This window comes from Mus pahari, chromosome 11 (assembly GCF_900095145.1).
Source record: "Mus pahari chromosome 11, PAHARI_EIJ_v1.1, whole genome shotgun sequence".
NCBI classification, from domain to species: Eukaryota; Metazoa; Chordata; class Mammalia; order Rodentia; family Muridae; genus Mus; species Mus pahari.
Genome location: NC_034600.1, coordinates 58,786,055 through 58,812,810, shown reverse-complemented (window position 1 = coordinate 58,812,810; position 26,756 = coordinate 58,786,055). Strand labels below are relative to the sequence as shown.

The 26,756-nt window shown below is 41.7% G+C and overlaps 1 protein-coding gene across 1 annotated transcript; it reads right to left on the bottom strand.

The window, feature by feature from the left end:
- Positions 1 to 225: 225 nt before the first annotated feature.
- On the bottom strand, positions 226 to 26,756 carry Golph3 (golgi phosphoprotein 3). Its single transcript, XM_021208541.1, has 4 exons — positions 26,233 to 26,756; positions 10,757 to 10,888; positions 7,158 to 7,272; positions 226 to 2,479 (listed from the first exon to the last, which is right to left on the bottom strand). Exons 1-4 carry the CDS (start codon positions 26,455 to 26,457, stop codon positions 2,055 to 2,057), a joined length of 897 nt encoding a protein of 298 aa, XP_021064200.1. The 5' UTR covers positions 26,458 to 26,756; the 3' UTR covers positions 226 to 2,054.

Sequence of the window (26,756 nt, the reverse complement as noted above, 5' to 3'; positions counted from 1 at the left end):
GGGAGGGAGGGAGGGAGGGAGGGAGGGAGGGTGGGTGGGTTAGCCTATGCAGCCAGAGAGATGGCTCAGCAGTTAATACTACTCACTGCTCTTGCAGAGGACCTACCTGGGTATAGTTCCCTGTACCACATGGTGGCTGACACCTGATGCACTCTTCTGGACTCTGGCAGGTACTCCTGGAGTACGCATATACAGCATGCAGGAAAAACACTCATACTCATAAAATAACAAAATTAAATTTTCTTAATTTATTCTTTAATTTCCCTATACATCATTATAAAGTGAAGGGCAAACCCATTTGGTGGCAAACACGCTGCCTGCTTCTCTAGTGTTCTGCCGCCTTTTATTTGTATTGTCAGTGACAGCTTTCATTCGGCAGAATTGAGTTTCTGCAACAAAACACCATAAGTGGCATGCCAAGTTTAAAGTATTTCCTATCTGGCTCTTTTAAGACAGTTTCCCAAGCCTTGCAGTTGAAATGTTACTGTGCCATACTAAATAAAACTTCACCTAAAGCAAAGAAAACAAGAACACAAAAATCAAATGGCATGCTTGCTCTGATTCAGGCACTTTCAAGATCATAGTTTATTTATTACTCCAGATAAAAAGATAGTATACATATTAGGGAATCCCTTAAAATTCAACTCTAAAGTTATACGCATCTAGTATTTTTGCATCAAATGTTAACCAAAAGTTTCTAGACACCTGAAAGCCCCACTATTAACATGAACTATAATAATAAAAATTTGACATTTAATTTGTTCAATGTATAGTATTTACATTATGAAACGAATAGTAAATAAACAATGATAATGAATAAAAATCAACATTAAAAAGCAGAGGTTTATAGTCTTATGGTATGCTAATGATCATAATTGTATATAAAATTAAAACATAGCAGAGCTTTCTGTTACAAAATTCTTAATCGTCTTGAGTTGTAGTCGTTACTTGCTACCAATTTACATGCAACATCTGCTAGGACTGATATCTGATTTTCTTTTCTCAAGAAAAGATGAGTAGATAAATGATATTTCAGAGCAGACATTAATTTACTTAAGGACAGAAAAGTGGAAAAACAAAACAAAAAAAAACTGTACTCAAGATTAGTACTGGTCACAAGCCTCTTTCCTATAGAATTCATAAAAAACAGGAAAAGCTGAGGGAAAAAAGTCCCAAAAGCGATGCACAGGTAGACTATCATGAGGGCCACAGCTCACAAAGAGCCCTGAAAGGGTCACACATCTCTCTCCTTCAATGATGAGAGCTCTATTTTGCCATCAAATAACAATTAATGAAGCAAGTGAGGGGCACCAGATGCACAATTCAATTTTTCAAAATACTAAAATGAGGCAGAGGTGGCCAGAAGAAGGGGCGATTCATATATAATTCAAACTATATACAGCATAAGTGGAATGCAGCCCATCCCAAACTGGCTTTGTGAAACAATTGGACCATTATGATTTAACAGCTAAAATTATAACAACTGTAATCATACAACAGATTTACAAAAGAAGCAAAAATTTAAGGGGCATTTTATATTATGTATTTACTGTGCTGTTTCAATTTAAAAATAATTTTGCTAAGTATACATTTCAACTGAGGTCTGTGTATAAAATGTCCTAATAGATACAGATGTTTACCTTTGGTGAGTTGAAGGCCTTGCTGTGGTGACTTGTCTGAACTGCAGGCAGAAGGCCAGGTGAATAAGCACATGTGGGAGACTTCAAGCCGAGGTAATCCGAACGCTGTGCATGAGGTGGGGGCCTGGAGGTACTCTGAAGGTCAAAGTACACCAGAAACCCAAAACAGGAACAGTGAGAATGGCAATAGGGAGTGGAGTGCCAATATGGCGATAAGGTTGGTTACAAACAGAAAGAGGAAGGCCTCTCGTACCAGCAGAATCCTGTGTACATACAAAAAGAAATATCCACCCACCATTTTGTAGAACAAAAGCCAATTATTAGTGTGGGAAAGTACAAACTGCAGAAAACCAGAGTCAATAGAAGAAAAACTACTGGTTCACATGAGAAAAAGGAAACATTGCATTCTGACAGTTACTTGGTAAACGCAGCTACCACAGCCCAGAGAACTTCGTTGGCGCTGGCCTTTAGACACTCCACTTCTGGGTCTAAGTCGAGAAGCTGTCGTACTCTCTTGGTGGCTAAATCATACTGCTCATCCAGAAGAGGAGCAAACGCATTTTCCAAAACATCCGAGGCATGGGCTAGGTAAATGAGGGCCAGCAAGCGCTTGTCCATTCGGTGAGGGTCATTTACCCATTTGTCAAGAACAGCTTCTTGTACCTTCTTGATGAGACGCTGCTTAATGTTGTTATTGGTGAGAGGATGTGTCGTCATGTCAAACAGGAGGAAGTTCTGTTTCTCTGTTGTCAGTACACCCTTTTCTACCAGGTTTTTAGCTAAGCGTTCCCGTACATTTCTTAACTGATAATGCAATTTTAATGGATTCCACGTCTCACCTAAATAAGAACATTCCAAAAGTTAGGAATGGTGGGTATTATTTGCTAAATTACAACAGCAGCAAATTGTACACACACAGTTTTAGATAAACAACAGAACTTTTATTCTTGCCCCTTCCACACTAGATCATGGAGTCCAGACATTTGGGGAGCATCTAGGCAGCCCACACATTCTCAGATACAGCAGCCATTCAAAAGTCTAAACTCAAAGTAATCTTCAAGTCAGTCACCCTTACTCTACAAGGGAAATGAACAGCTCTGGCTGCTGTCAAGAAGCACTCAATATAGCAGAATGTGGAGGGGCACACATGTACCAGGTCGAGAGACAGGAGGAGCTCAAGTGTGGAAGCATATGGCCTACATGGTAAGAGACTGTTCTACAGTATAAAAACACCACAAGGCCCCAGGTTCAATAATCAATACTAAAATAAATAAAAATAAAAATAAAAAAAACCCTTTATACTATAAAAGCAACAAAGTCAAGTCTCTACAAATATCAATCTTCAACAGACAAAAAGGAAAAAATGGCTCTCTGATTATAAGCTTATCCTGAAACTGCCACAAAGACAGAGTATTTGGCAAAATTTGTGTGGACAATGATAAAAAAAAAAAAAGTTCTATAAAGCTGATTCCTAAAGAAAATAAAAAATTTTCATATATTTTGTTCTGTTTCAAAGACAAAGTTTCTCTGTGTAGCCCTTTCTGTTCAGGAACTCACTCGGATACCAGGCTGGCCTAGAACCCAGATTCTGCTTGCCTCTGCCTCCTGAGGGCAGAGGATTAAAGGCGTGTATATCACTGTCTGGCATTATTTTCACAGTTCTTAAGTTTGGCATCTATAAATACTTCTTTGAGACAAAGAGTATCATGGAGGGACCCATGGCTCCAGCCACATATATAGCAGAGGATGGCCTTATCTGGTATCAATGGGAAAAGAGGCCCTTGGTCTTGTGAAGGCTGAATGCCCCAATGTAGGGGACTGCCAGGGCAGTGAGGTGGGAGTGGTGGGTGGGGGAGCACCCTCATAGAAGCAGGGGAAGAGAGGAAGGGATAGGGGGTTTGCGGAGAGGAAACAGGGAAAGGGGATAGCATTTGAAATGTAAATAAAGAAAATATGCAATAAAAAAACTGGACAATGCCAAGAGTTTTTAGACAGGCAAGGAACACCTGAACGCCAACTGGCTTGTGGTGCAAAGGCCTTACTGAGCACCTGGGACATGAGGGGATCCAGAAAGAGCACATTTTAAAAAGAAGGCCGAGCTGGGTGTGGTGGCGCATGCCTTTAGTCCCAGCACTTGGGAGGCAAAGGCAGGCGGATTTCTGAGTTCGAGGCCAGCCTGGTCTACAAAGTGAGTTCCAGTACAGCCAGGGCTATACAGAGAAACCCTGTCTCGAAACAAAACAAAACAAACAAAAAAACACCAAGGCTGAGCTAGTCTCAAGTGAAAACTACTCTATCCAAGCTTTAAAGCATGTTGGTCCACAAGGAACTTAATTGTCTACCTACCAAAGCAAAAGCCAGTACTTTTTCCCACAAAGAGGAAGGCAGACAATACTGAAGTTGAGCTCAGGACCTCCATATGCTGGGCAGGCACACTAAAATTTCAACACTCTTTAGACAAAGACTTCAAGGTTCAGCACTTAATATAATATTCACAATGCTGAGTATTCAACTTAAGACAATAATACCAACAAAACACATTAGATTTGTAAAGAAAATGTGCCCCACACTAATGAGGAATGGAAACAGCCAACCAAACCAGCCATGAACAAGGATAGCAAAGATGAGAAAACCAGCAATAAGGATTTTGAAGAGAGCTAGTGTAATACCTACAGAACTTAAAGGAAATGTGCACAAAACGAAGAAATAAGAGGGAGCTATTATTTAAAAAGAATAAATTATCTGAGGCAGTTTTTCATTACAATATTTTGTATGTATGTGTGTGTACATGTATGTAACTCATGCTACAAGTGTACAGGTCAGAGGGCAACTTGCAGAAATAAGTTCTTTTTTTTCCATCATGTGGAATCAAACTCAATTTCAGGTCCGCATGCCTGTTAGCAAGTGCCTTTACCCTAGGAACCAGTTCAATGGCCTGTGAAACAACCATTAAAACTTTACAATTTACTTTGGAAAAGAAATTAAAGTATATGATAAAAGGCTGGTACTATGAATTACCCATAATTAAGGCCATTTAAGTATTTGAGTAAGCATTTAAAATAAAATATCAGTGGTGGTGAGCATGTGTGAGTGCGAGTATATGAGCAAGTGTGCATACACACAGACACAAAATCAAGATACTTAATAAGGTAGTAGATTCTTAGAAATCATAGGACCAAGAATAGAAACAGCTTATGATTTATTTCTTATCCTGTAGAACTTACAATTAAGTGAGAGAAGCCTTCATAATATAATTTGCTGGCTAGAATAAAATTGGAATATGGCCCTAAGAACAAAATGATGCATTAGAAATGATTTAATACTAAGAGCTATGTCTAAGGAAGTTACAGGGGAGGGGGCTCACAAGTTACATCTAGACTTCCAGAACAGGAGAAAGTACACAGCATGATGACTTCCAACTTTCAACTGTCCCATCCACTGTCTCCCACAGTGCCTACTCAATCCTCTGAGAGTGTGGGGTCTGGGTTTACTGTTTCCCAACGCCACTGTCAGGAAGGCAAACAACCCCGAGCTAGAATCAGACGAGATACATTAGGTGACTACGGTGAATTCAAACTAATACAACTTCGGAGGATAGCCACATTTATATAACTACTTATTCTAAAATCTACCCTTTAATTCTACAACTATTCATATACTAATCTATAAGTTATTAATGTACTATTCCCTAGCAACACTAACTCATTAGGTATTATTGTCTGAATACACCTACATTTTCACAGAACTACAGTACAACACAACTGTGTCCCAACAGTCTCTCAGCCAGGACAGTGCTCACACTCTAGACAACATCTCGGCCATCTACTGAACTCAGGTAACCAAGCTGGCAGCAAGTGCCTGGTCTGCTGAGCCTTCTCACTGGCCCTTCCTAACCCTTCTGAAAAGGTCCATTTCCTTCTGTGTGTGTGCACTGTTGCCTGTTAAAGGTTTAATCCAAGGTCTACTTCCTCCTTCAATTTCTAAACGTGTCCTCAGTTTTTTCTGAACTACCAAAACTTCAGAACCATAAATATTAGATTATTAGGCACACTTAGGTTTGAGACCCCTTCAAGCTGCAAGTATCTCTATTTAAGTTCACGGCACCTGTGTCAGTACCATGCCACTCTAGCATTCAGACAGTCCACCACATACTTTCTATTGATGATATAGCTACAGTGCAGGACAGGAGTCCAATCCAGAGCTTTGTACACTCTAGATCCTTAAGGACTATATCACTACTGAGGACAGTTTTGAAACAACTAAAACTTAAGAGAAAAGAAAAAGAAGAAAAAGATGCTTTAAGCTCCAGGTTGGCTGCAGTCCTATTTACTTAAAATCTCCTAAGGGATGGGAAAGCAGCCTGGCAGCTCAGCAAGCAAAGCCACCTACAAGCTCAGCCTGACGGATGGGCTCCATGGTGGAAGGAGAGAACTGACTCTTGCATATTGATTGTCCTCTTCCCATGCCAGGTCACGATCACCACAGCCCACCATAACCATGACTCCCTGATAAAGATCTCAGCTATTAACTGGCAATGTCTGCTCAATAGGAAACAGGTCACAGTTTCCCCTTTCTCCTTCCCAGGACTGGGAATCAAGCGCTGGGCCTTCTGTGTGGACCCAAACACTGCTTCCTTCACTAAGCCCAACAGAACTCCCACACTAGCATACGCGTTGTTTTCTCCTCCTAAGCTGGATCCCCTTCTTTCATGACACCATGACAGCTCACTCCTAACACATACCTAACAATAGTATGTGCTAAAAAAAAAAAAAAAAAAAAAATCTGGCATTTGTAGCCAATCTAAAGTATAGGATATTTCTAAATACTTGCCTAATGAATTCTGGCCTAATCCAAAGGATATATTACTGTATTTCAATACTTTGGGAGAAAACTTATAAACTTATGTCAGTCAACGTTCACTCCAGTAAGAATACAACAGCAACTCAAGTTGAAACCAAGTTCAGTCAATACTCACACTAGTAAGATTTAGTCAGTCAGCAGCTATGCAATGTTAACTAGTTAACTTATTAACCCAACCCTTTACTGAGACCGTTTGGGGTATATGGGGAAATCAGGTGATCAAGACACTGACCACCAGACTGGGTAAGCCAAATGACTCACTGGTGTACAAAACATAACGTCAAGAGTTATAATTTATAAAGACATCCTCACAGCATGGACCACTCTGAACAGAATAAACGGTACCAATTAATTTAGATAAGGAATGACTGAAGACAGGCACGGTGGTGCAGGTCTTTAATTCCAGCACTTAGGCGGAAAAGGCAGGTAGATTTGAGTTGGAGTTCAGTCAGGGCTACGTAGTGACTCAAAACAAACAAACAAACAAATATGAGAGCTTGAAGAAAGAATACCCATTTTATTCAGTATCTGTTCTCTCCTGTAAACGGAGATAAATCGTTAAAACTTACCATCCCTACCATCACCACACTTCTGTAAGTAACTATACAAACTTCTCTAAACACAACTCAATGTTTACTTTTTAGTACATCAGCTTACCACTAAGTAACTCAATCCAGTTCTGGACTGTCTCTGGAGGCTGAGTCTCCTTAACATGCTTTAGAGCTTCATCAAGAAGAACATCCCCTGTTGGAGCATCCGATTTACAGATCACCTGAAACACAATTGGTCAGAAATGATCCACTGGTACATCCTTCCTGTACCACTACATGAAAATCAAGTATGCAAACATCTCATGCTTAGAAACGACACTTACTATAATTTCATTTGATGCTTAGCCTTGAGGTATTTAATATAGAAATTCGTTCATTTTTAAAGTCTTGGACAAAGAAAGACCCAATAATATGGAAGAATTCAACATACTAAAGGCATTTCATATAGTTAAAAAAACAAACAACTTTCTCAATAAATGTTATTAAGAAAACTTTGTTTTCTTTTCCTTTTTTTTTTTTTTTTTTTTTTTGGTTTTTCGAGACAGGGTTTCTCTGTGTAGCCCTGGCTGTCCTGGAACTCACTCTGTAGAACAGGCTGGCCTCGAACTCAGAAATCCACCTGCCTCTGCCTCCCAAGTTCTGGGATTAAAGGCGTGCACCACCACCGCCCGGCAAAAACTTTGACAAATTAAATCAAATAGATAGATAGATAGATAGATAGATAGATAGATAGATAGATAGATAGATAGATAGATAGATAAAGAGGTAGCTCCCCCCTGAGTCAGGCATGGTAGTGTATACCTTTAGTCCTAGCTCTCGGGGGCAGAGGCAGGCAGATCTACAGCCTGATCTACAGAGTGAGTTCCAGGGCAGCCAGGCCTACACAGAGAAACCCTGTCTGGAACTGGCTCCCTTGAACTTATGCTCAATAAAAGATATGAAGGGGAATCTAGTTTTAGGAACAACAAAGACTTTTTAAACTGCCACGGCTAGCAGACGCCTTAATGAAACCATTAACAGGTTTGATTATGTAAAATCACTCAATCTCCAGCACCAAGAGGATCAGAGATACAGGACTGAGGTTGGGGAGGCAAGGGTACACTCTAAATCTGTAATTAAAACCTATACTGAGAGAAAGCTCAGGAGTTAATAAGCATGCTGGCTGCTCTCCCAAGAGTCAGGTTTGTTCCCAGCATGCACTTAGTAGCTCATGATCACCCTTTTCAGGTTTTACCAATACTGTTTTTAAAAACCCAGGGTGTTTTACAGCACAGCTTATTTATAAAAGTGGTATGATTACTATACTGGGCAGTACAGATTCAGAAACATCATTCAGAACATTCGCTCCATAGTGATTAGTTAGACCAGGGCTTATGGGAGAGAAAAAGATCTTCAGGAAAATGAATCTTGTGTCTGTGGTGTGGCCATCGGACCTGCCTTTCCCTTCCACCCTCTCCCTCTCTCCATGTGACCAGTATCTGACTCACCCTCCACCTCCCTCACACACCTTGACTGCACCTAAGTTCTGCTCTAAGCCTTCCTCACCTGTTATTTCCTCCATTATCCTTGCCATGATTTTAGTCTACAAGTCTGACCATTGTAATAATTGGTCTCCTGTCTAGAGGCCTTGAACTTTTTAATGTTTTAGGAATACTTTGACTAATTCTTTGATCGTTTCATAGCCTAGATACAATGTAACTTGTTTATATCCAACCCAAATTCCTCACATTCCCTTCTTCCTGACAGTTCTCACCTCCATACCCCCACACACTTAGCAATCACTGCCTCTTACTAGTGCTGCCCGTGTGAGGTCATCCATCAGAGTGCAGGCAGCCAACCCCCAACCTCCCCCAGCAGCCATCAGTTGCCCCTCAGCTAGGGATGGAGCCTCATGAGGCCTCTGCACCCCATCCTGGGGTGCTGCCTGGCCTCACTTTCTCCAGTATGCAGAGGCTCTGTGAGTCTCTAAGTGCCCCTTTGGCCCCTCTCTTTCAGTCCTGGCTGCACACTGAGCTCTCCATTGTTCCTGCTCAAAACTAATACAAGATTCAAACAAGTGCTAATTCCTTTAAAAATTTCAAAAATGTGTGGCTTCCAAATACATATGCAATGCTTCAATAAATTCTTGCTATCTCCAACACAGAAGAGATGAAAAGAAGATAAAAAACAAGACCTCTGAGGAACTGCATTATATAGATAAAAGAATTTCAAAAAGGCCTCAGGGGTTTAACAGAAAACATCAGATTCATAAAACAAGAAACGCTGTGGAAACTGCAATCTTTTATGAGAGGACCAAGGTCAGTTATGTGGCATGAGGCAGGCCATAAGGACATGTGGACAGATGTGGACAGAAGCTAAGGAGCAAGAATAAAGTAACTAAAAGGTGAAAGGCTGCAGACAGACTCTCCCTTCGAGCCATGAAGAAAACATAACCCTAGTACACCTCCTAACTGCCCTCCAAAGGGAAAAACCACTAAGGTTGGGGTCACTTGTTAAGATGGCTTTAAAATGAACTGAAGACAGCCAGAAGTGGTGGTGTGCGCACTTTGATCCCAGCACTCGGGAGGCAAAGGCAGGAGGATCTCTGTGAGTCTGAGGCCAGTGCAGTCTACTTATCAAGCTACAGGTCATATGGGACTACATAGAAAGCATTTATCTCCAAAGAAACCCAAACACTGCCATAGTTGGCTTCCATGAAGAGAGCTAAAGAACAAGGAAATAGCATTTGGTCTTCTAACTATATGGATTATCTTAACTGAACCAACAATTATGTTTAAAACTTAATTTTTAAATCACACAGAATATTCTTCCAACATTATCTACACCACTCAGAACAAGAGTGATATAATAAGCCCATATGGCTAGGAAACACATTTTTCTCTGACTACAACCAGCCACCTCTATTATTTAGAAGTTCTATTACTTCCTGCATTACTTCTTTTCATTAACAAAGTAGTGGCTTTCCTTCTTATAAAATGATCACTCTGGTTTTACAACCCAGTGTTCAGAGTAAGAAATGAAGGCATAGGCTTGTCATCTTAGAGTTCTGGAGGATCTCTAGATCAAGACCAACATGTGCTAGTGAGTTCCAGGTCAGCCCTGGTTAAAAAGCAAAGAATGCCTTAAAACAAAAACAAAAAAGCCAACAACTAAACTAAAAACTAAGTAACAACAACAAGGTTCTGGCCTGATTTTTGGATTTACAAACATAACTACAGAAGAAAAAATGGTTTTGAAATATCACGTCCAAAGCATAAAAAAACAGATCAGAAGAGAAACAACTGTGAATAACTGAGTCTGAAGTTAAAAATCCACAAACTAGCATCTATATTCTGATCTACCACAGAAGTACCCACCTCCACCATGGCAAGAGACATAGAAATCAATCACAGTTTTCCAAAAAGATTAATGCCCCGAGTAATTCAGTTCTACAAAACTCTCGGACTTTTTAAAGTCATATCAAGGTCTTCAGGCTTCCGACTTTTTCAGAAACAATTAAAACTGGGCACCTCCCTAACGTACAGTGGTCATCAACCCTAACAGTGAGTAGCATCATGTTGCATATGCAAAAATCAGAAAAGCCAAGAATGTAATCCAATAAGGACAATTTTAAACTATTTAAATATTATAAAGCTATTAGAAATAGTGATCATTGAAACAGAAAACAATTCTTGTAAAGAGGGTATTATTTAGAAGTCCTCTTACCTTTCTTGTTAAAAGACTTTTTCTTCTCATTCCACAAGCCTCTAACTGTAACCTTCCTCTCAAAGCTAATTCAATTAACATACAGCCACGTAATCCAGATGATATACAGTCATTCCAAAATGATGTGTAACCCTATTTAAAAAGAACAAAGAAAACAAAACAGCTAATTTACCTTGAGTCAAAAGTAGAAATATCTTTAACTAAAGCCACATATGTCTTCTTACAACAAAACACTAAAATGCACAATTAGTATGTTGTTAATGTAGGATCTGGGGAAGGGTGGTCCTTTTACCACATTTCTTACATATGGATGAACAACAAACTTCAGAGGTCAAGCTGGGGCAGTAGTATATACCTGTAAGTCTAGCCCTGGGAACACGGGAGCATTCTAATGGCGCAAGAGTTCAAGGACAGGGCTGGAGAGATGGCTCAGAGATTAAGAGTACTTACTGCCCTTACATTAAACCAGAGTGCCTAGCACCCATATGGAAGCTGAAAACTGTAACTGCAGATCCCAGGATCCAATGCCCTCTTCTGGGCTCCTTGGGCACCAGGCATATACACAGTTCAGGAATACATAGAAACAAAACACCCATATATACAAAAGAAACTAACAATTTTAAATAAATAAAAATACAGTCCAGGCATGGTGGTTCATACCTCCAGAATTCAAGCCAGCCTGGACTACATGGGGAAGGAGTCCTGGTACTTACCCAAGTCAAAGGGATGAGCCCATCCTGAGAGGATGGCTGCCCATCAGAGATAACGGAACTTCACTAATGATGCAAGAACTTTAAATGATAACATTTTTAAAAATAATTTATTTTTACTTTATGTACATTAGTGTTTTGCCTACATTGTGTGTGTGTGTGTGTGTGTGTGTGTGTGTAGTTACAGACAGTTGTGAGATGCCATGTGGGTGTTGGAAATCAAATCTGGGTCCTTCTCTAGTTCAAAACACCACTTTTGTTGGGAGAGCATTTAGATAAAGAAAATTAAAGGGGATAAACAAAACTACAGTTTTGTCAGGCATGGTTATTAATTCCAGCACTCAAGAGGCACAGGCAAGTAGATCTTTGTGATTTATACGCATGGTTTATACAGTGAGATCCAGGATAACCAGAGGTACATAACAGAGAGACCTAAAAACAAGTCTAAAAAGTTTTTTAAAAGGTTTCTTTTTATCAAAAAGGCCAATTTCAATGTGAAATCAATGAAGCAGACTAGTTTTGAGATTTGCTAAAATGAAAAGATTGTCAGACTAAACAACATTTATTAAAAGCAGTTAATAAGCCGGGAGTGGTGGCGCACGCCTTTAATCCCAGCACTCGAGAGGCAGAAGCAGGAGGATTTCTGAGTTCAAGGCTAGCCCGGTCCACAAAGTGAGTTCTAGGACAGCCAGGGCTACACAGAGAAACCCTGTCTCAAAAAACCAAACCAAACCAAAACAAACCAAAACAAAAACACAGTAATAATAGAGGGCTGGAGGGATGGCTCAGTGGTCAGTCAGAGTACTGCCTCTTCCTCCTGGGGTCCTGAGGTCCTGAGTTCAATTCCCACCAACCAATGGTGGCTCACAACCATCTGCAATGAGTTTGGATGCCCTCTTCTGGTGTATCTGAAGACAGATACAGTGTACTCAAATACATAAAATAAATAAAATCTTTAAAAACAACAACAACAACAACAAAATAGTAATAGAAGGAAATCAAGATCTGGAGCAATTAAGACTTAGGAAGCAAGGAAATTGATTCCTGAATTGATTCCACATGAAATTAAGTTATAGCTGTGTGTTTCTCAGGGGCCTGAACACACAAATGGCTTTCCTATTCGAAACACGGAAAAGTAGACAGAATATACACTTCATAAAGTAAAATGGGTATGGTTAGCATACAAGTCTGAAACTCTGTCTAGCTGGGCAGATTTTAGCAGTTTATCTTTGATGACAAATAGAAGAGGGCTAAATACAAATGTCCCAACTATTCTCATGTTATAAGTCAACCAGAGATGTGTCAGCAAAGCAAGGTCTTCAGATGTGTCAGCAAAACTACGGAGTTCAGAGTTACATTTAATGAAAAACTGTATATCTCATGTGGAAAATAAATGAGAAAGAAAAAAAAAAAAAAGAAATAATTCTGTGCCAAGGTTTCTGGGACTTATCAGAAAAGACAAGATGGATGAAGCCAAGAGAAACAGCATGCAACAGAGTAGCCCAGTGTTTTGATAGCCTCCTAGTAAAACTTCTGTCATGAATGTACTAAAGCATGATCAGGAATGATCAGAAGTTGTTGCTGTTGTTGTCATCATCACTGTTTTGTTTTGTTTTTAGGTTGAGTAAACTGATCCAAAAGAACAAGGGAGGGGGTGATATAACTGACCAGATAACAAGGCCACATTGGGGGCTGGAGAGATGGCTCAGTGGTTAAGAGCACTGACTGCTCTACAAGAGGTCCTAAGTTCAAATCCCAACAGCCACATGGTGGCTCACAACCATCTGTAATGAGATTAGATGCCCTCTTCTGGTGTGTCTGAAAACAGCTACAATGTACTTACATATAATAATTAAAAACAAAAAACAAATAAACAATGCGATATGGGATTGAAGCAAAGTGGACCGACTGGGACTGTACCAAGGGACTGTATCAACCTCAGCCACCCTGGTTCTCCAGTGAACCCATGCCACAGCATGGCACAGACAAGTTAGCAGAGAACTGGTTCTCCAGTGAACCCATGCCACAGCATGGCACAGACAAGTTAGCAGAGAACTGGTTCTTCAGTGAATCCATGCCACAGCATGGTACAGACAAGTTAGCAGAGAACTGTTCAGTCAGGAGGTAGAGAAACGTTGGCCTTCTTTCTCTAAAGAACGATTCCAAGAGCCTACCGGAGGACTACATACTCACAGGATGTTTAAGTGTGTCCCAGCAAAAGTCTTTCTTATCTAACAAAGCAAGTCAGCCACTTTTAATACGGCAGCTAAAGTCTATGGGAAAGACTAATAAAAAACTGGCAGTACCAAGCAGCTACAGTTTTAGTTCAAGAGGTAGAACTAACTAGTTGTGTTTGCATACACAGCTCTGAAAGAATAAAGAATCAATGATACATCCAGGGAAGCAAAACAAGCCAGAAGGACCAGTGGCTCTAAGATAATGTCCCTCCCCTCACTCACAGTGTATGAGACAACTCCAACCTTAGTTAGAGCAGACCACCTCAGAACAATCTGAGGCATTATTTCAAAAGTGTTGTTTAACAAGAAAAAAACAGTCCCTATGTTCTAAAAAGTTTTATCAGGAAGGACAGACATTCCAAAATAAAGCAGGTTAAGAACTACCCCCAACAAACAAGAATCAGACATGGCATGGGTCCAAAATCACCCAAAGCATACACCAGAGCATGCAGAGACACTAATATACTGTACTAGTCAGGTGAGACGCACTCCAGTTCCAGCACACGCAGCTCAGTGCATTTAAAAACTACTAATCCTCTGATAGGCAGCAACTTTTCTAACAGATCACCAGCTGCTAGGCTAATGGGACTGTAGCATCCTATGCAGATCAATCCTCTGCTACTGTGGGTCCTGGCCAAAAGAGTCAATCTTCAGGGCAGACCTCATAATGTTGCATAAAACTCAAGTGAAATAAACTGTCTTTCTCATTCTGTGTACCATTCATTCAGTCAAAGAGTACAGCAGAAAGAACTGTACAGTAGCAGAAGCAAGGGGACATATTTCAAAGACACAATCACCATCACCATGGACAGTTTCAAGGACAACATTAGGAGACGAGACTGCATCTAGGAAAACCTCCACCCCAATTTTTCTCAGCAATGACCATCACTTGTATGGATCTCCAACTGCCTGCTTTCTTTCTTCCCTCTTACCAAGTGGCTTGACTTGAATGGGAAAGAAGCCCTCAAAAGTGCCAACAAAAGAAGGACTCACCATGAGCCACACTATGTAGTCCAGACCTCTTACTTAAAATGAAGGAACTTGAGTTGGCCACTCACAATACAGTGTAAATACATTCTGAAGGTCTAGTCTACTTAGTAAAAGGATACAACAACCAGATGTTCTAAGACATTTCATGTATTATACAAATACATACAAAATGGAAAAATGTCCTTGATCTATAATTTATATAAGATAAAAATATAATAAATGAAATAAGACCTGAATTCAAAATAATATGAAAACATATATACAGGTTTGTATTGTAAATATTTACTTTTTTTTGTACATGCGAGTTTTCACCTGCAGGTACATGTATGTCTGCACCATGTGTGCCTCGTGCCTGATGAGGCCAGAAGAGGGCACTGAATGTGCTGGAACTGGCGATATAGATGGTTGTGAATGACTATGTGGGTGCAGGGAACCTAACCCAGGTCCTCTGAAAAAGCAGCAAGTGCTAAACATTTCTCCAGCACTAAGGTTTCTATTTTTCAATGTGCATATCCTAATCCCAGCACTTGGGAGGCAGAGGCAAGCCGAGAGCTCAAGGCCAACCTAGTCTACATAGAAAATTATAGGTCAGCCAGGGCTACACAGTGACACAGTGAGAGCCTCTCAATTGTAAACAAGGTGAGGTGGGGACAAAAAAAAAAGAAATTCAAGTTCTCTGACACAGTTCTATAGACCTTCAGTTACATCACAGAATACTATGCATAGAAAAATGTATGTACAAAGACACTGATCTTGTCACTTACAGTAAAATAAAACAAACACCCAAAACCAACCTAAAAATAAATAAAAATAAATTCAGCATTTGCCAAACTTTTTGACATTGAATCACTTTTACTTACTATACACATGTAACAACTTACAGAATATAGTAAGTTTCTAGGAACCAGGTTTTAAGAGGACTTGAGTTTGATCCCACTCACAACTAACTGCCTACAACTCCAGTTCCAAAAGCACCCAACTCCTGTAGCCTCGAAAAGGTACCTGCACTCAATGTACATAACACACACACACACACACACACACACACACACACACACACACATTCAAAACTAAGGGCCAGGTGCTGGGCAGAGTAAGGTGGCTCTCCATGACTCTGAGCCAGCTTAGCCTATATAACAAGTTCCAAGTTGGCCAGAGTTGAGAGTGAAGACTCTCAAAAGGGAAGCCCTTCTTCCCTGCCCTAGAAACAGCTCTCCTGCCGTGATCCCTCACCTCTAAAATGCATGCCTACTCCGGGCTCACCCCCACAGTTTCCTTGGTGTCTGAAGTGGCATTGAACTGACTGACCAAACACTCACAACTTAGAGCCTCAGCAGCTTGACAGTCCCATGTCCTCTAACTTGACTCATCCCTAGCCACCACTTCCAAACCAGTCAGCACCACTTTCAAGGCCATCAACACAGCAGCCAGGTTCACTGGGATGAGAACTGCCACATTCAGGTAGCTGGCTCTGGAGCTAGCTGGGGACTCCTCATATCTGGACTTCCTTTCTCAGATACAGTAGGTCCTTTTGCCTAATGTCAGCCTTGGCCTTCCTCCTGACCAAGAGAAGCAGCTGTCTCACTCCCAACTCCCATGGCTCTTCTGTGCCTTACCTACCCTGCATGCTCTTCTGTACACAACCCCCTCCTCCAAAAGTGTGGGAAAGTAGCTGGCTCAAAGTTCCACAGAGAAGACAGTAAATATTGTATTAGTAAGGAAGGGGGTATAAATAAAACATCTTTTAACGATCCCAGTGCAAAGATTATTAGAAACGGGGAAACCAGCCAGGCAGTGGTAGCACATAGCTTTAATGCCAGCACTAGGGAGGCAGAGTCAGGTGGAAAGATCTCTGAGTTCAAGGCCAGTTTGGTCTACAGTTCTAGGACAGCCAGGACTACAGGGAAAACCAATTCATCTTTATACAAGTATGCATATATGTATGTTTTCACAAATAACACTTTTTAAAGTAGGTTAAGAAAGTATTAACAGTAATAATGACTGACTGGCTATCTTTACGTTAGACTTTTCTGTATAGTTGTGAGAGAAAAATGGAACAAGAAAACAAGAAAAAGACTAGTTATTCAAACTTATAAGGTAATAATTAAGATGCTATCAGTAACATGATAAAGACACTAGAAACACTAAAAAATTTGCAAATGGTATACCCAAGAACCACCTTTCTGTTTCTCAAAGCCAACACAAACCTTTAAATATAAGCTATCATCCATCACCAAGCCTGGCTCTTCCCAATCCTTGGGTTGCACCAAACAGCATTTCTTAGAAAGGACTCCAGTGTGCCCAGTCCCCAGTCATTCTCACAGAGTCCTCTAATACTACCTTCAGCATAGCTATCACAATCTGTAATTATATATATGTACACACATCTTTATTTATGTATCTGTCTTCCTTAGCACAATGCTTAGCATAAAACAATTGCACAAGTAGAATTTTGAGTGAATAAAGGTCAATTATGGACTTTAAATCTTCCATTTTTGTTAAATTGGTTTTAATTTCTTCCAGCACTAAGAAATAAGTAGTATCTCACACACCAAGAGTCTTTATCATGTAGCCACTCTTGCCAGACACTTAGGACCTAAGGGGCAGCCGGGCGTGGTGGTGCACGCCTTTAATCCCAGCACTTGGGAGGCAGAGGCAGGAGGATTTCTGAGTTCAAGGATTTCTGGTCTACAAAGAGAGCTCCAGGACAGCCAGGGCTACACAGAGAAACCCTGTCTCGAGAAAAAAAAAAAAAAAAAAAAAGACCTAAGTGGCATAGGGGTGTGTGTACACGGGTACCTGAGAAGGTTAGAAGAGGGTACCATATGCCCTGGGACTGGAGTTACAAGCAATGTTGAGCTGGAAACTTAACTCCAGTCCTCTGGAAAAGCAGCAAACACCCTTGACTGCTGAGCCATGTTTCCAGTCCCTATTTTTTTGGTAGCCTATACTTTCCTAAATATACAGGCTCCTTGTATTTTGTTTAAAAGGCATATTTCTACTATTCTCATGCCTTAAAGTCTACCCCATTTCTCCCATAATTACAGGGACAGTGAAATCTTAGTAATTACGTATTTTTTTAAATTTATCTTTCGAAGCATCACATGCATATAGTGTAGACTTAAATGCAGGTCAAAAAATAAGTATGTGTCTCTTAATCTTCATCCAGGACTGCCAACAAATTTTGCAAGTTCTAATAATTTCAGGCCAGTGATACAGGTGTTTACAAGCCTGATGCCCTGAGACCCATTTTCAGAAGTTGCAATTCGACCTCTAGGCATGAACACACAGAGAAATAAAAACATTTTTAGTAATCCCAAGATCAGTGACTTTGCTCTCTCTAGTTTGTCTACTACTTTCTACACTCACATCTTCTAAAAATTCTCTGTACAGCATTGTCTTTAAAACCTACAACTGCTTCCAATATCAACCCAGCTTTTAACTTCTTGTGCCAATAAATGTTCATGTTCCTTATCCCAGACATAATCTCCATCGTAGCTGTTGTGTCCCGTCTAAAACGTTGTTTCACATCTGTTAAGTCATAGCCTGTACTTCACTGTGCTCAAATATCTCCAAGTACAGGAGCACAGAGCATCTGGAGCCTGAAAGTAAAAACTCTTGAGAGCCTGAAACAGAAGGATCACTTGAACCAAGATGTTTGGGACCAGCCTGGGCTACAAAATAAGACATAGAAGAGGAGTTAAGGATGCAGTTCTATGACAGGGACTTGCCTAGCTTATTAATACCCTGGGTTCAATCCCCAGCATTGTAAAGGTGTTTTTAAAACTGGAAATGGGGAGTGGAGTGGGGGGGTGAAATGTGGGGACTGGGGAAATGGCTCAGTGTGTAGCACTGCTTGCTGTGAAGCACCAGGACTGAAGTTCAATCATCTAGGACCTGCATAAAGGCTAGGGACAGCCATGTGTGCCTATAACACCAGCAGAGTGGATCCTGGGAGCTTGGTTACCAGCCAGATAACAGGCATATGACCCTTCCCACAACACACACAAATAAAATTACATTAATTCTTTAAATTATTTTAGAATTTACAATACAATTACATCTTTCCCCCTTTCCTTTTCCTCCCTCCAAGTCATCCCATACACTCCCCCTTGCTCTGTTTCAAACACATGGCCTTTTTTTCATTAACTGCTGTTATTTACACTATGCATAAATATATATATATATATATATATATATATATATATATATATTTTAAAGGAAAAATACTTTTAAAGGTCTGTGGACAGAGATTTAGCTCAACTGGGAAGTTTGCTTATCCCAAATGTACAAACATAAACCAAGGATGGTGGAAGTGTCACAGCACTCCAGGAGTAGAAGCAGAAGGATCATGATAAGTTCCTGGACAGCCTCAGCCACACAGAGCTGGAGGCCAACCAAGGGTACCCTAACCCTGTCTCAATAATAAATAGTGTGTCAAAGTACTCGCTACCCCGAGATCTAGGAACTCCAGAAACCACATGGTGGAAGGAAAGCCAACTCCCACAAGTTGTCCTCTGACCTCCAGACAGCACCCCCACACACACACACATCCACACACAAATAAATACAGAAGATATTTTCTTAAATAATTTTTAAAGGTTGTAGAATCCTGCCCTAGCCGCCTTCTGTGAAGATTCTGGCCTTGGAAAGTAATAAAGATTATTTTCCTTCCCTAATAAATAAAACACCAAAGAGGAAATAAGATGATCAAAATGTGGGGAGAACTAATTACAACAAGGGCCAGAAGAGGCCAGGCTCCTCACAAGCTTTCTCTTGTGGAAACAGAAGGCATAAGGAAATAAGACTTAGTGCCTGCCAACTACACCCATCACTTTATACAACAGCATAGAAGTCACTGATTTTGAAGTTTGGGGCTCCTGATACCTCCAGAGAGTGAACAGTATTCCAGAGAAGAGAAATAATGGAAACAACCACAGACTCTGGGCTTACATCTAGGGAAAAGAAACCAAAATACTTGAGGTTTCCAGACTTCCTAGCCCAGATGGTCTGGGATTACAAAAAACAGAGGGGGAGGAGGGATACTTTTTACACACACACACACACACACACACACAGAGAGAGAGAGAGAGAGAGAGAGAGAGAGAGAGAGAGAGAGAGAGAGATTGATTGACTGATTCAGAGAAAAGGCAAAGGTAAGTAACTGAATGAGTCAAATATTCACTAAATTATCTTGTCCAGATTGGTCAGGAACTTACGGCAATAGTAGAAGCTGGGCTCTGTGGAGGAGCACTATGCCTAGTATGCTCGAGGTCAGAATCTGACCCTCAGCACTGAAAGAGTGAGAGTGAAGAAGGGGACTATCAAGTACCAGCCAACAGCATTTTTTTCAGCCTAAGTCCTTCTTAGCCCTTAGGTCCTGTAACAGGTTTTGAGACAAACCACAAATAGAGGTCTGTTTTGACCAGGAAAAAATGAGGTCTAAGAATTCAAAAACAAAAACATTTAGTCTAGTTCACCCAAGGAATAGTCAAAAAAAACAAGGCTAGAAGTCAAAACCATGGGTAGGTTGTGTTGGTTAGTTTGTCAATTTGACACGAACTACAGCCACAAGAGTGAACTTAAATTGAGAAAAGGTCCCCATAAGATTGTCCTATATGTAAGCCTGTAGGGTATTTTCTTGATAGATGATTGATGTGGAAGGACCCATCCCACTATGGGTGATGCCATCTCCAGCAGGTGGTCTTGCATATATAAGAAGGTAACAGAGCAAGCCAGGAGGAACAAGCCAGCATCCCTGTGGGCTCTGCTTCAGTGCCTGGCTACGTTTTCTATCTTGACTTCCCTTCATGACAGACTACAACTATAAAGCTGAAATAAATCCTTTCCTGTCCAAATTGCCTGTAGTGGTAGAGTTTTTGTTATTGTTGTTGTTTATTTGTTTAAATCATAGCAATAGAAATATAACTAGGACAATAGTCCCATGGCTCCTGATCTGAGGTTTCTTCTCTAGTCGCTAGTCTACACCTTCTGTTTTTCTCTGAAGTCAGTATCTAATCATACCCAAATCATCTGGAGAACTGTCTCCTATGTACACTGATTGTCCCTTAAAAGCTAAAAATCTTAGAAACCTCAGCACTTAGCAAAGGAACTGATACATGAGTGGCATATTTTGATTAACAGAAAATACAAATTAGCAGTTAAACTTGATAATCTCAAAAACTGGCAAATCCTACTCAATAACTAAATTTAAATACATGTAATTTCTGGGTTTTTTTGTTTGTTTGTTTTAAATGGTATAAAATTATTTAACATTTGTATTTAAGAAACTGAAACTAGGGGATTGGGGGATTAGTAGTTAAGAGCACCTGATTTTGCAGAAGACCCAAGTTTAGTTCCTAGAACCAACATGCTGGCTCATTAACAGTACTGGCTAGTTCTGTGTCAACTTGTCGCAGCTGGAGTTATCACAGAGAAAGGAGCTTCAGATGGGGAAATGCCTCCATGAGATCCAGCTGCAAGGCATTTTCTCAATTAGTGATCAAGGGGGGGAGGGCCCCTTGTGGGTGGTGCCATCTCTGGGCTGGTAGTCTTGGGTTCTATAAAAGAGCAGGCTGAGCAAGCCAGGGGAAGCAAGCCAGTAAAGAACATACCTCCATGGCCTCTGCATCAGCTTCCTGACCTGCTTGAGATCCTGTCCTGACTTCCTTGGTGATTAACAGGAGTATGGAAGTGTAAGCCGAATAAACCCTTTCCTCCCCAACTTGCTTTTTGGTCAAGATGTTTGTGCAGGAATAGAAACCCTGACTAAGACATTAAACCATCCACAAAACTCTGGTTTTAAAGGCTCTGAAGCCCCAGATGCCTTGATCTCCAAAGGCATATTCATGCTACATGCATACATTCAGGCAAAACACTCTTGCACATAAAATAAATCTGGAAGGAAGGGAAGGAAGGGAAAGAAGGGAAGAAAGGAAATAAATAAGAGGAACTAGGGTAGGGCAAGGATGGTCGTTTAAAGGTAGAACACTTAAAGAGAATCCACAGCAGGCACAAGGTCCCAAGCTCAGTCCTGACCATGAAAAGAATCCCAAGGGGGCAGTAACCACCAGAAGCTGACTGTAAGCCCTTCAATCTCGAATTTTTCTCAAAAAGCCAGGGATGGACAGATACAGGTTATCTTCCATGCTCTCTAAAAATTGCTACTAAAATTTGTTTTTTAAAGATGTATTTATTTATTATATGTAAGTACACTGTAGCTGTCTTCAGACACTCCAGAAGAGGGCGTCAGATCTTGTTACGGATGGTTATGAGCCACCATGTGGTTGCTGGGATTTGAACCCCGGACCTTCGGTAGAGCAGTCGGGTGCTCTTACCCACTGAGCCATCTCACCAGCCCCGCTACTAAAATTTTAACTATAACTTTCTAGAATTCATACTAGTCCCAATCAAATTCTGTTATAAATGAAATTTCTATCAACAGAGTTTGTTGTTCTTTGAGAAAGGAGCTATGCTGTTCAGACTGGCCTCCAAGGGCTGAGATCAGCAGTCCCCCTGCCCCAGCCTCCCAAGTTGTCAGACATGTCCCACCGCCCCCCTTTCATAGAAAATAATTTCTAGGGAAGGGATGTAGTTCAGACCATGTAGGTAGGATGCCAAGGCCCTGGGTGCCATCCTCATTGTCAAATACACCATTTTCCCACACTTGTGAGAATTCTGAGACTCTTGCACAGTATGTAAAGCAAAGGACTACAAGGCCCCACTTTTATTCAACAGGCTATTTTCTTTTTCCCTGTTTGCATAGATGTGTGTGCATATGTGATTGTGTAGAGGTCAGCAGTCAGCTTCAGTGTTGCCCTTAGATGCCAACCATCTTGGTGTTCAGGCAGGTCTCACACTGGTCTGTGGAGTTTGCTGAGTTGTCTAGGATGGCTGGTCCAGGAGCTCCACTCTACCTCAACTTGTGACATCACTCCCAGTTTTTCCAGAGAGAGCTGGGAAGCAAGCTCAGGGCCTTGAGTTTGTGTGGTAAGCACTTTATCAATCTTACTATTTCCACAGCTACCAAACACCAGATCTAACTCTAGTTCCGGGGATCTAATGCCCTCTTCTGGTCTCCCTGGGTACACAAACTAGATGTACATACATACAAATATGGGGGCAAAGCATTCACACACATAAAATAAAAATAAATAAACTTTTTAAATAGGCAAGTAAATGAAATGATCAGATCTAAATTTAAGTATTTAGACCTACCACCAATAAAATAATTCAAGTTATTTAAGGGGGTCAGTGTGACAGTTAGTGGTACAATATGTGAGACCCTTCAGTTTAATCTTAAAAAATATTTTAATATAACTTAAAGGCTTCAGTGGAGAAAAACACAAATAAACAATGAAGAGAAAATATGTACTACTTGCCCTGCTCTGCCCCAACCACCCACAGAAATCTTGCCAGTTACTTCACTGGAGTTCATGAGTGAACCTATCTGTCATTCTAGCAGTCTAAATATCACTCACTGACACTTCACCCAGATTAAGTACCCAGAAACCATGAATGGGCCTAGGTTTAGGGTTTTGGGGGGTTTGGTTTTTGTTTGTTTGTTTTTAAGATTTATTTATTTATGTATACAAATTTACACTCCAGACACACCAGAAGAGGACATCGGATCCCATTACAGATGGTTGTGAGATACCATGTGGTTGCTGGGAATTGAACTCAGGACCTCTGAAAGAGCAGTCAGTGATCTGAACCCCTGAGCCATCTCTCCAGCCCTTGATGTTTTAAGAAAAGAAAAAACCTGAAAAGCTAACTCGAACTTAAAAAAATAATCTATTGTCAGGACTGAATGAAAACCATGAGGACATGATTGTTCCTAGGTTTGAGCTAGGAAGGTTAGTGTAGAAGGGATAAACAGGCATCTGGAAAGGTCCAGTCTGAATCTGGCATGTGAGGGGGATGGGAGGCTGGAGAGAAGAAATGAGAGCCAAGAGGCTGGAGTAAGCCAGTTGACAAAGAGAGCAAGAAGCCAAGAGAGCACATAGTCAAAATGGCAGGGTTATATAGAGCAGAGCAGCTGGGGGAAGGAAGTGAAGCTCAAGGGGCTACAGAGGTTGAGGTAGGAGGGCTGGGTGAAAAGTGCTAAGAGGGCCAGGACTCTAACAGGTATAGGTGATGCTGATACGGGTAGCCAGTGTCTGCTTTGATAGGCACCTTGGCTAACAAAGACTTTAAACAAAACTCCACGTAAGTAATCTGAAGCCAACCGCTTCTCATGTAGCCCAGGCTGGCCTCTAACTTTCTATGTAGGTGAAGGTGACCCTGAACTTCTGATAGTCTTGCCTCCCAGGTGGAAGTATAGGCATGATGGGCTTCCAAGCCCAGTCTGTGCAGAGGTGGGAATCAAATTCAGAACTTCATCCAAAGCACTCTATCAACTGAGCTGTATATTCCCAATCCCTAGAACTTAATAACAAACTTAACAAAGGCTTAAGTGACTGGGGAAACAGAGCCAGGAAACCAAGACTTTGTCTTTAAAAAAGAAAAAAGACAAGGGGAACATCCCCAAAATAGAGTGGATGATAGGTTTATAGGACTGGTCACTACTGTGTACACACTTGATGAAAGAAAAAATATGTACCTACATTTTTTAAAAAACAAGTGCCCACCCCGACATGCTAAAGATTAATGCCTGGCTGAACCTTGGCTGTGACTTATGAAGTATACTTATTTACACAAACTAACCACAACAGATGGTTTCAGTAACTTGACATCAAAGAACTTCAATTGTATAAAAAACAAAACAAAACAAAACTAGCTGAATGTTGTAGTAGCATTAAATTCAAAAATTTCTTCAGATTATCTTCACAGGAACCAATCACAGAAAAATAACTGGTGTCAGCTTTATATTAAAAACTCAGAGTAAGGCCTCTAAAATAAAAGGTACTTTTCACCACGGTTTCTCAATGTGACAATACCAAAAACGATGTTTTGGTTCCGTTGTAGCTTTACCGAGTTCTAGCATATAGAACCAAAATGCTGACCCAGGAATGTAGCCTTCATTTTGTTCTTCTTGTACTGCCTAAAAATGTCTCAATCTCTTTTGTTCCAAACTGGGGAGGGAGGGAAAGATAAATGTGTATTACAAGAAGCCTGCTTTCAAAATCTAATTACTTCCTAAGTGAATGCTCTCTAAAATCGCATTACCACGGCACTAACATCTAGCTTTTCACTCCAAAACTAAAACTGAAACACACACACACATGACCCGGCATTCCTCATAATAACTGTAATTAAACAGGTACCGTGCCCCTTTTACAGCTAGAGGGCCATGAAGTGTCTTCAAGCTGAATGGTATTAAGGCATCAAGCACTTCCCTGGATAGTATTTAATACCCGCAACCACAAATAGTCCCTGGAAAAACTCATCTTTCTACGACTGCTAAGTCGGAGGAACTAAGAAACTGTTTTATAGAATGAACTGGGGTTTGGTTCTTTGTTTTCTTTGCCCTTCTTCCTGAATTCTGAAAACGTATTTAAAAACAAGATCCAATACCTTTCTGTCTGACTCTCAAAATGTGTTGTCTAGAGTTTCCACACTGAAACGAAACAAACTTCCGGGCCACCTCATCATGCATGATTTATGAAACACCCAATCCTGCAAGTCTGTCTTTAAAAATAATCATCTTTAGAGATGGATGGGTATTAATAAGACCAATCAAACATTAATTACAGAATCCAGACATTTAAAAGACGGTCACTAGCGCTTTTCAACTTCTGGGTGTGAAATTCCTAAATATCTGGGGTGCAAACGACCTTTCCAAACGTCAGAATACAACGTAAGCCTACCTAAATCTTTGCAGCCTTTCATCAAAGCGCAAACTTGGTATTCCTCCCAGCTCTTCCCAAGCCCTCCCTTATAATGGCAAACCGGATACGACGACAGCAGATCTATTAACCGCAAAACTAACTCACCGCTCGCTCAAACCAAGTTCATCCAAAAAGTTACTTCCTAGGTTTTATAACAACTTGGTATTGACTTTTTTTTTTTCTTAAAACAATACCCAGTAAAAACAACTTTGCTAATTCTTAACAGCGCGCCGCAACTCAAGTTTTACATAAGAAAGAGGGCCAACAGCAAGTAGATCCGCGAACCTCACCGGGGTCTTAAAACCTGCAAAAACTCAATACTCCGGGAACGGCGGTAGCCCCGAGTCTTTGGATCTATCTCGACAGTCTCGGGTTGGAGTTGCCATCCTTTGCGGCAGACAGCGAACAAGAAGAAGAAGAAGAAAAGCAAAGATCGCCAAGACTTCGGAACTAAGAATGCTTGTGAGCAGAGGAAGGGAAAAGCCAAGCGAGCACTTGATACCGGGAGGATCGGGAACACACGGGGCGCCGCCGGAGAGGGCTGACTCCCACACTCCTTGGGACAAGAGGGAGCTCAGGGGCGCGGGGCTCTAGAAGCAGGGACAGGTGAGGCCTCGGCCCGCGCCCACCCGGGCGGGCCCCACCTGGAGCCACCCGGGTGCCGCTGCCACCCCCGGCTGCCACCCCGGCCCGGCCCGCGGCGCCCGCACCTCTCGGTCCTTGAGGCCCAGCAGGAGCACCTCCTCCATCAGGGTCAGCCGCGTTTCCTTGGAGTCGCCCTTGTCGTCGTCGTCCTGCTCGTCGCGGCGGCTCTGCGCCTCGTCCTCGCCGCTGCCGCCGCCGCCTCCCGCCGCCCGCTCCTTGTCGGCGGCGTTCCGGGAGGCCTCGGTGCGCCGCTGCACCAGGCCCGAGCTCCGCTGGGTCAGCGAGGTCATGGCTCCCGCACAAGAGCCGCGCCGGACCGACAGGGACGCGGGACCGGCCGGCTCTCCCTCACGGCCCCGGCCCCGGCAGCTTCCGTGTTAATTCCTGGAGCTGGGGCGATGTCCGTGGGCTGCGGGGCCGAAGGCGGTCATGAGGAGCCGGGTCTGGGCGAAGCCGGCGGGCTCGGGCGTCGATGGGGTACACAAGGGAGCCGTCAGCCCGCGGCTGTGGCCCCCGACACAGCCCAGGAGCCCGAGCGGAGGCGGCGGCGGCGGTGGCGCTTCCCAATATGGCGGCGCGCGCTGACGTC

Coding starts and splice junctions, on each gene's coding strand:
- Golph3 (XM_021208541.1), bottom strand. CDS start 26,457: ATGACCTCGCTGACCCAGCGGAGCTCGGGCCTGGTGCAGCGGCGCACC. Junction 10,889..26,232: donor TGGGCCTCAAGGACCGAGAG/GTGCGGGCGCCG, acceptor CTTTTTAAATAG/GGTTACACATCATTTTGGAA. Junction 7,273..10,756: donor AAAGTCTTTTAACAAGAAAG/GTAAGAGGACTT, acceptor ATTGTGTTTCAG/GTGATCTGTAAATCGGATGC.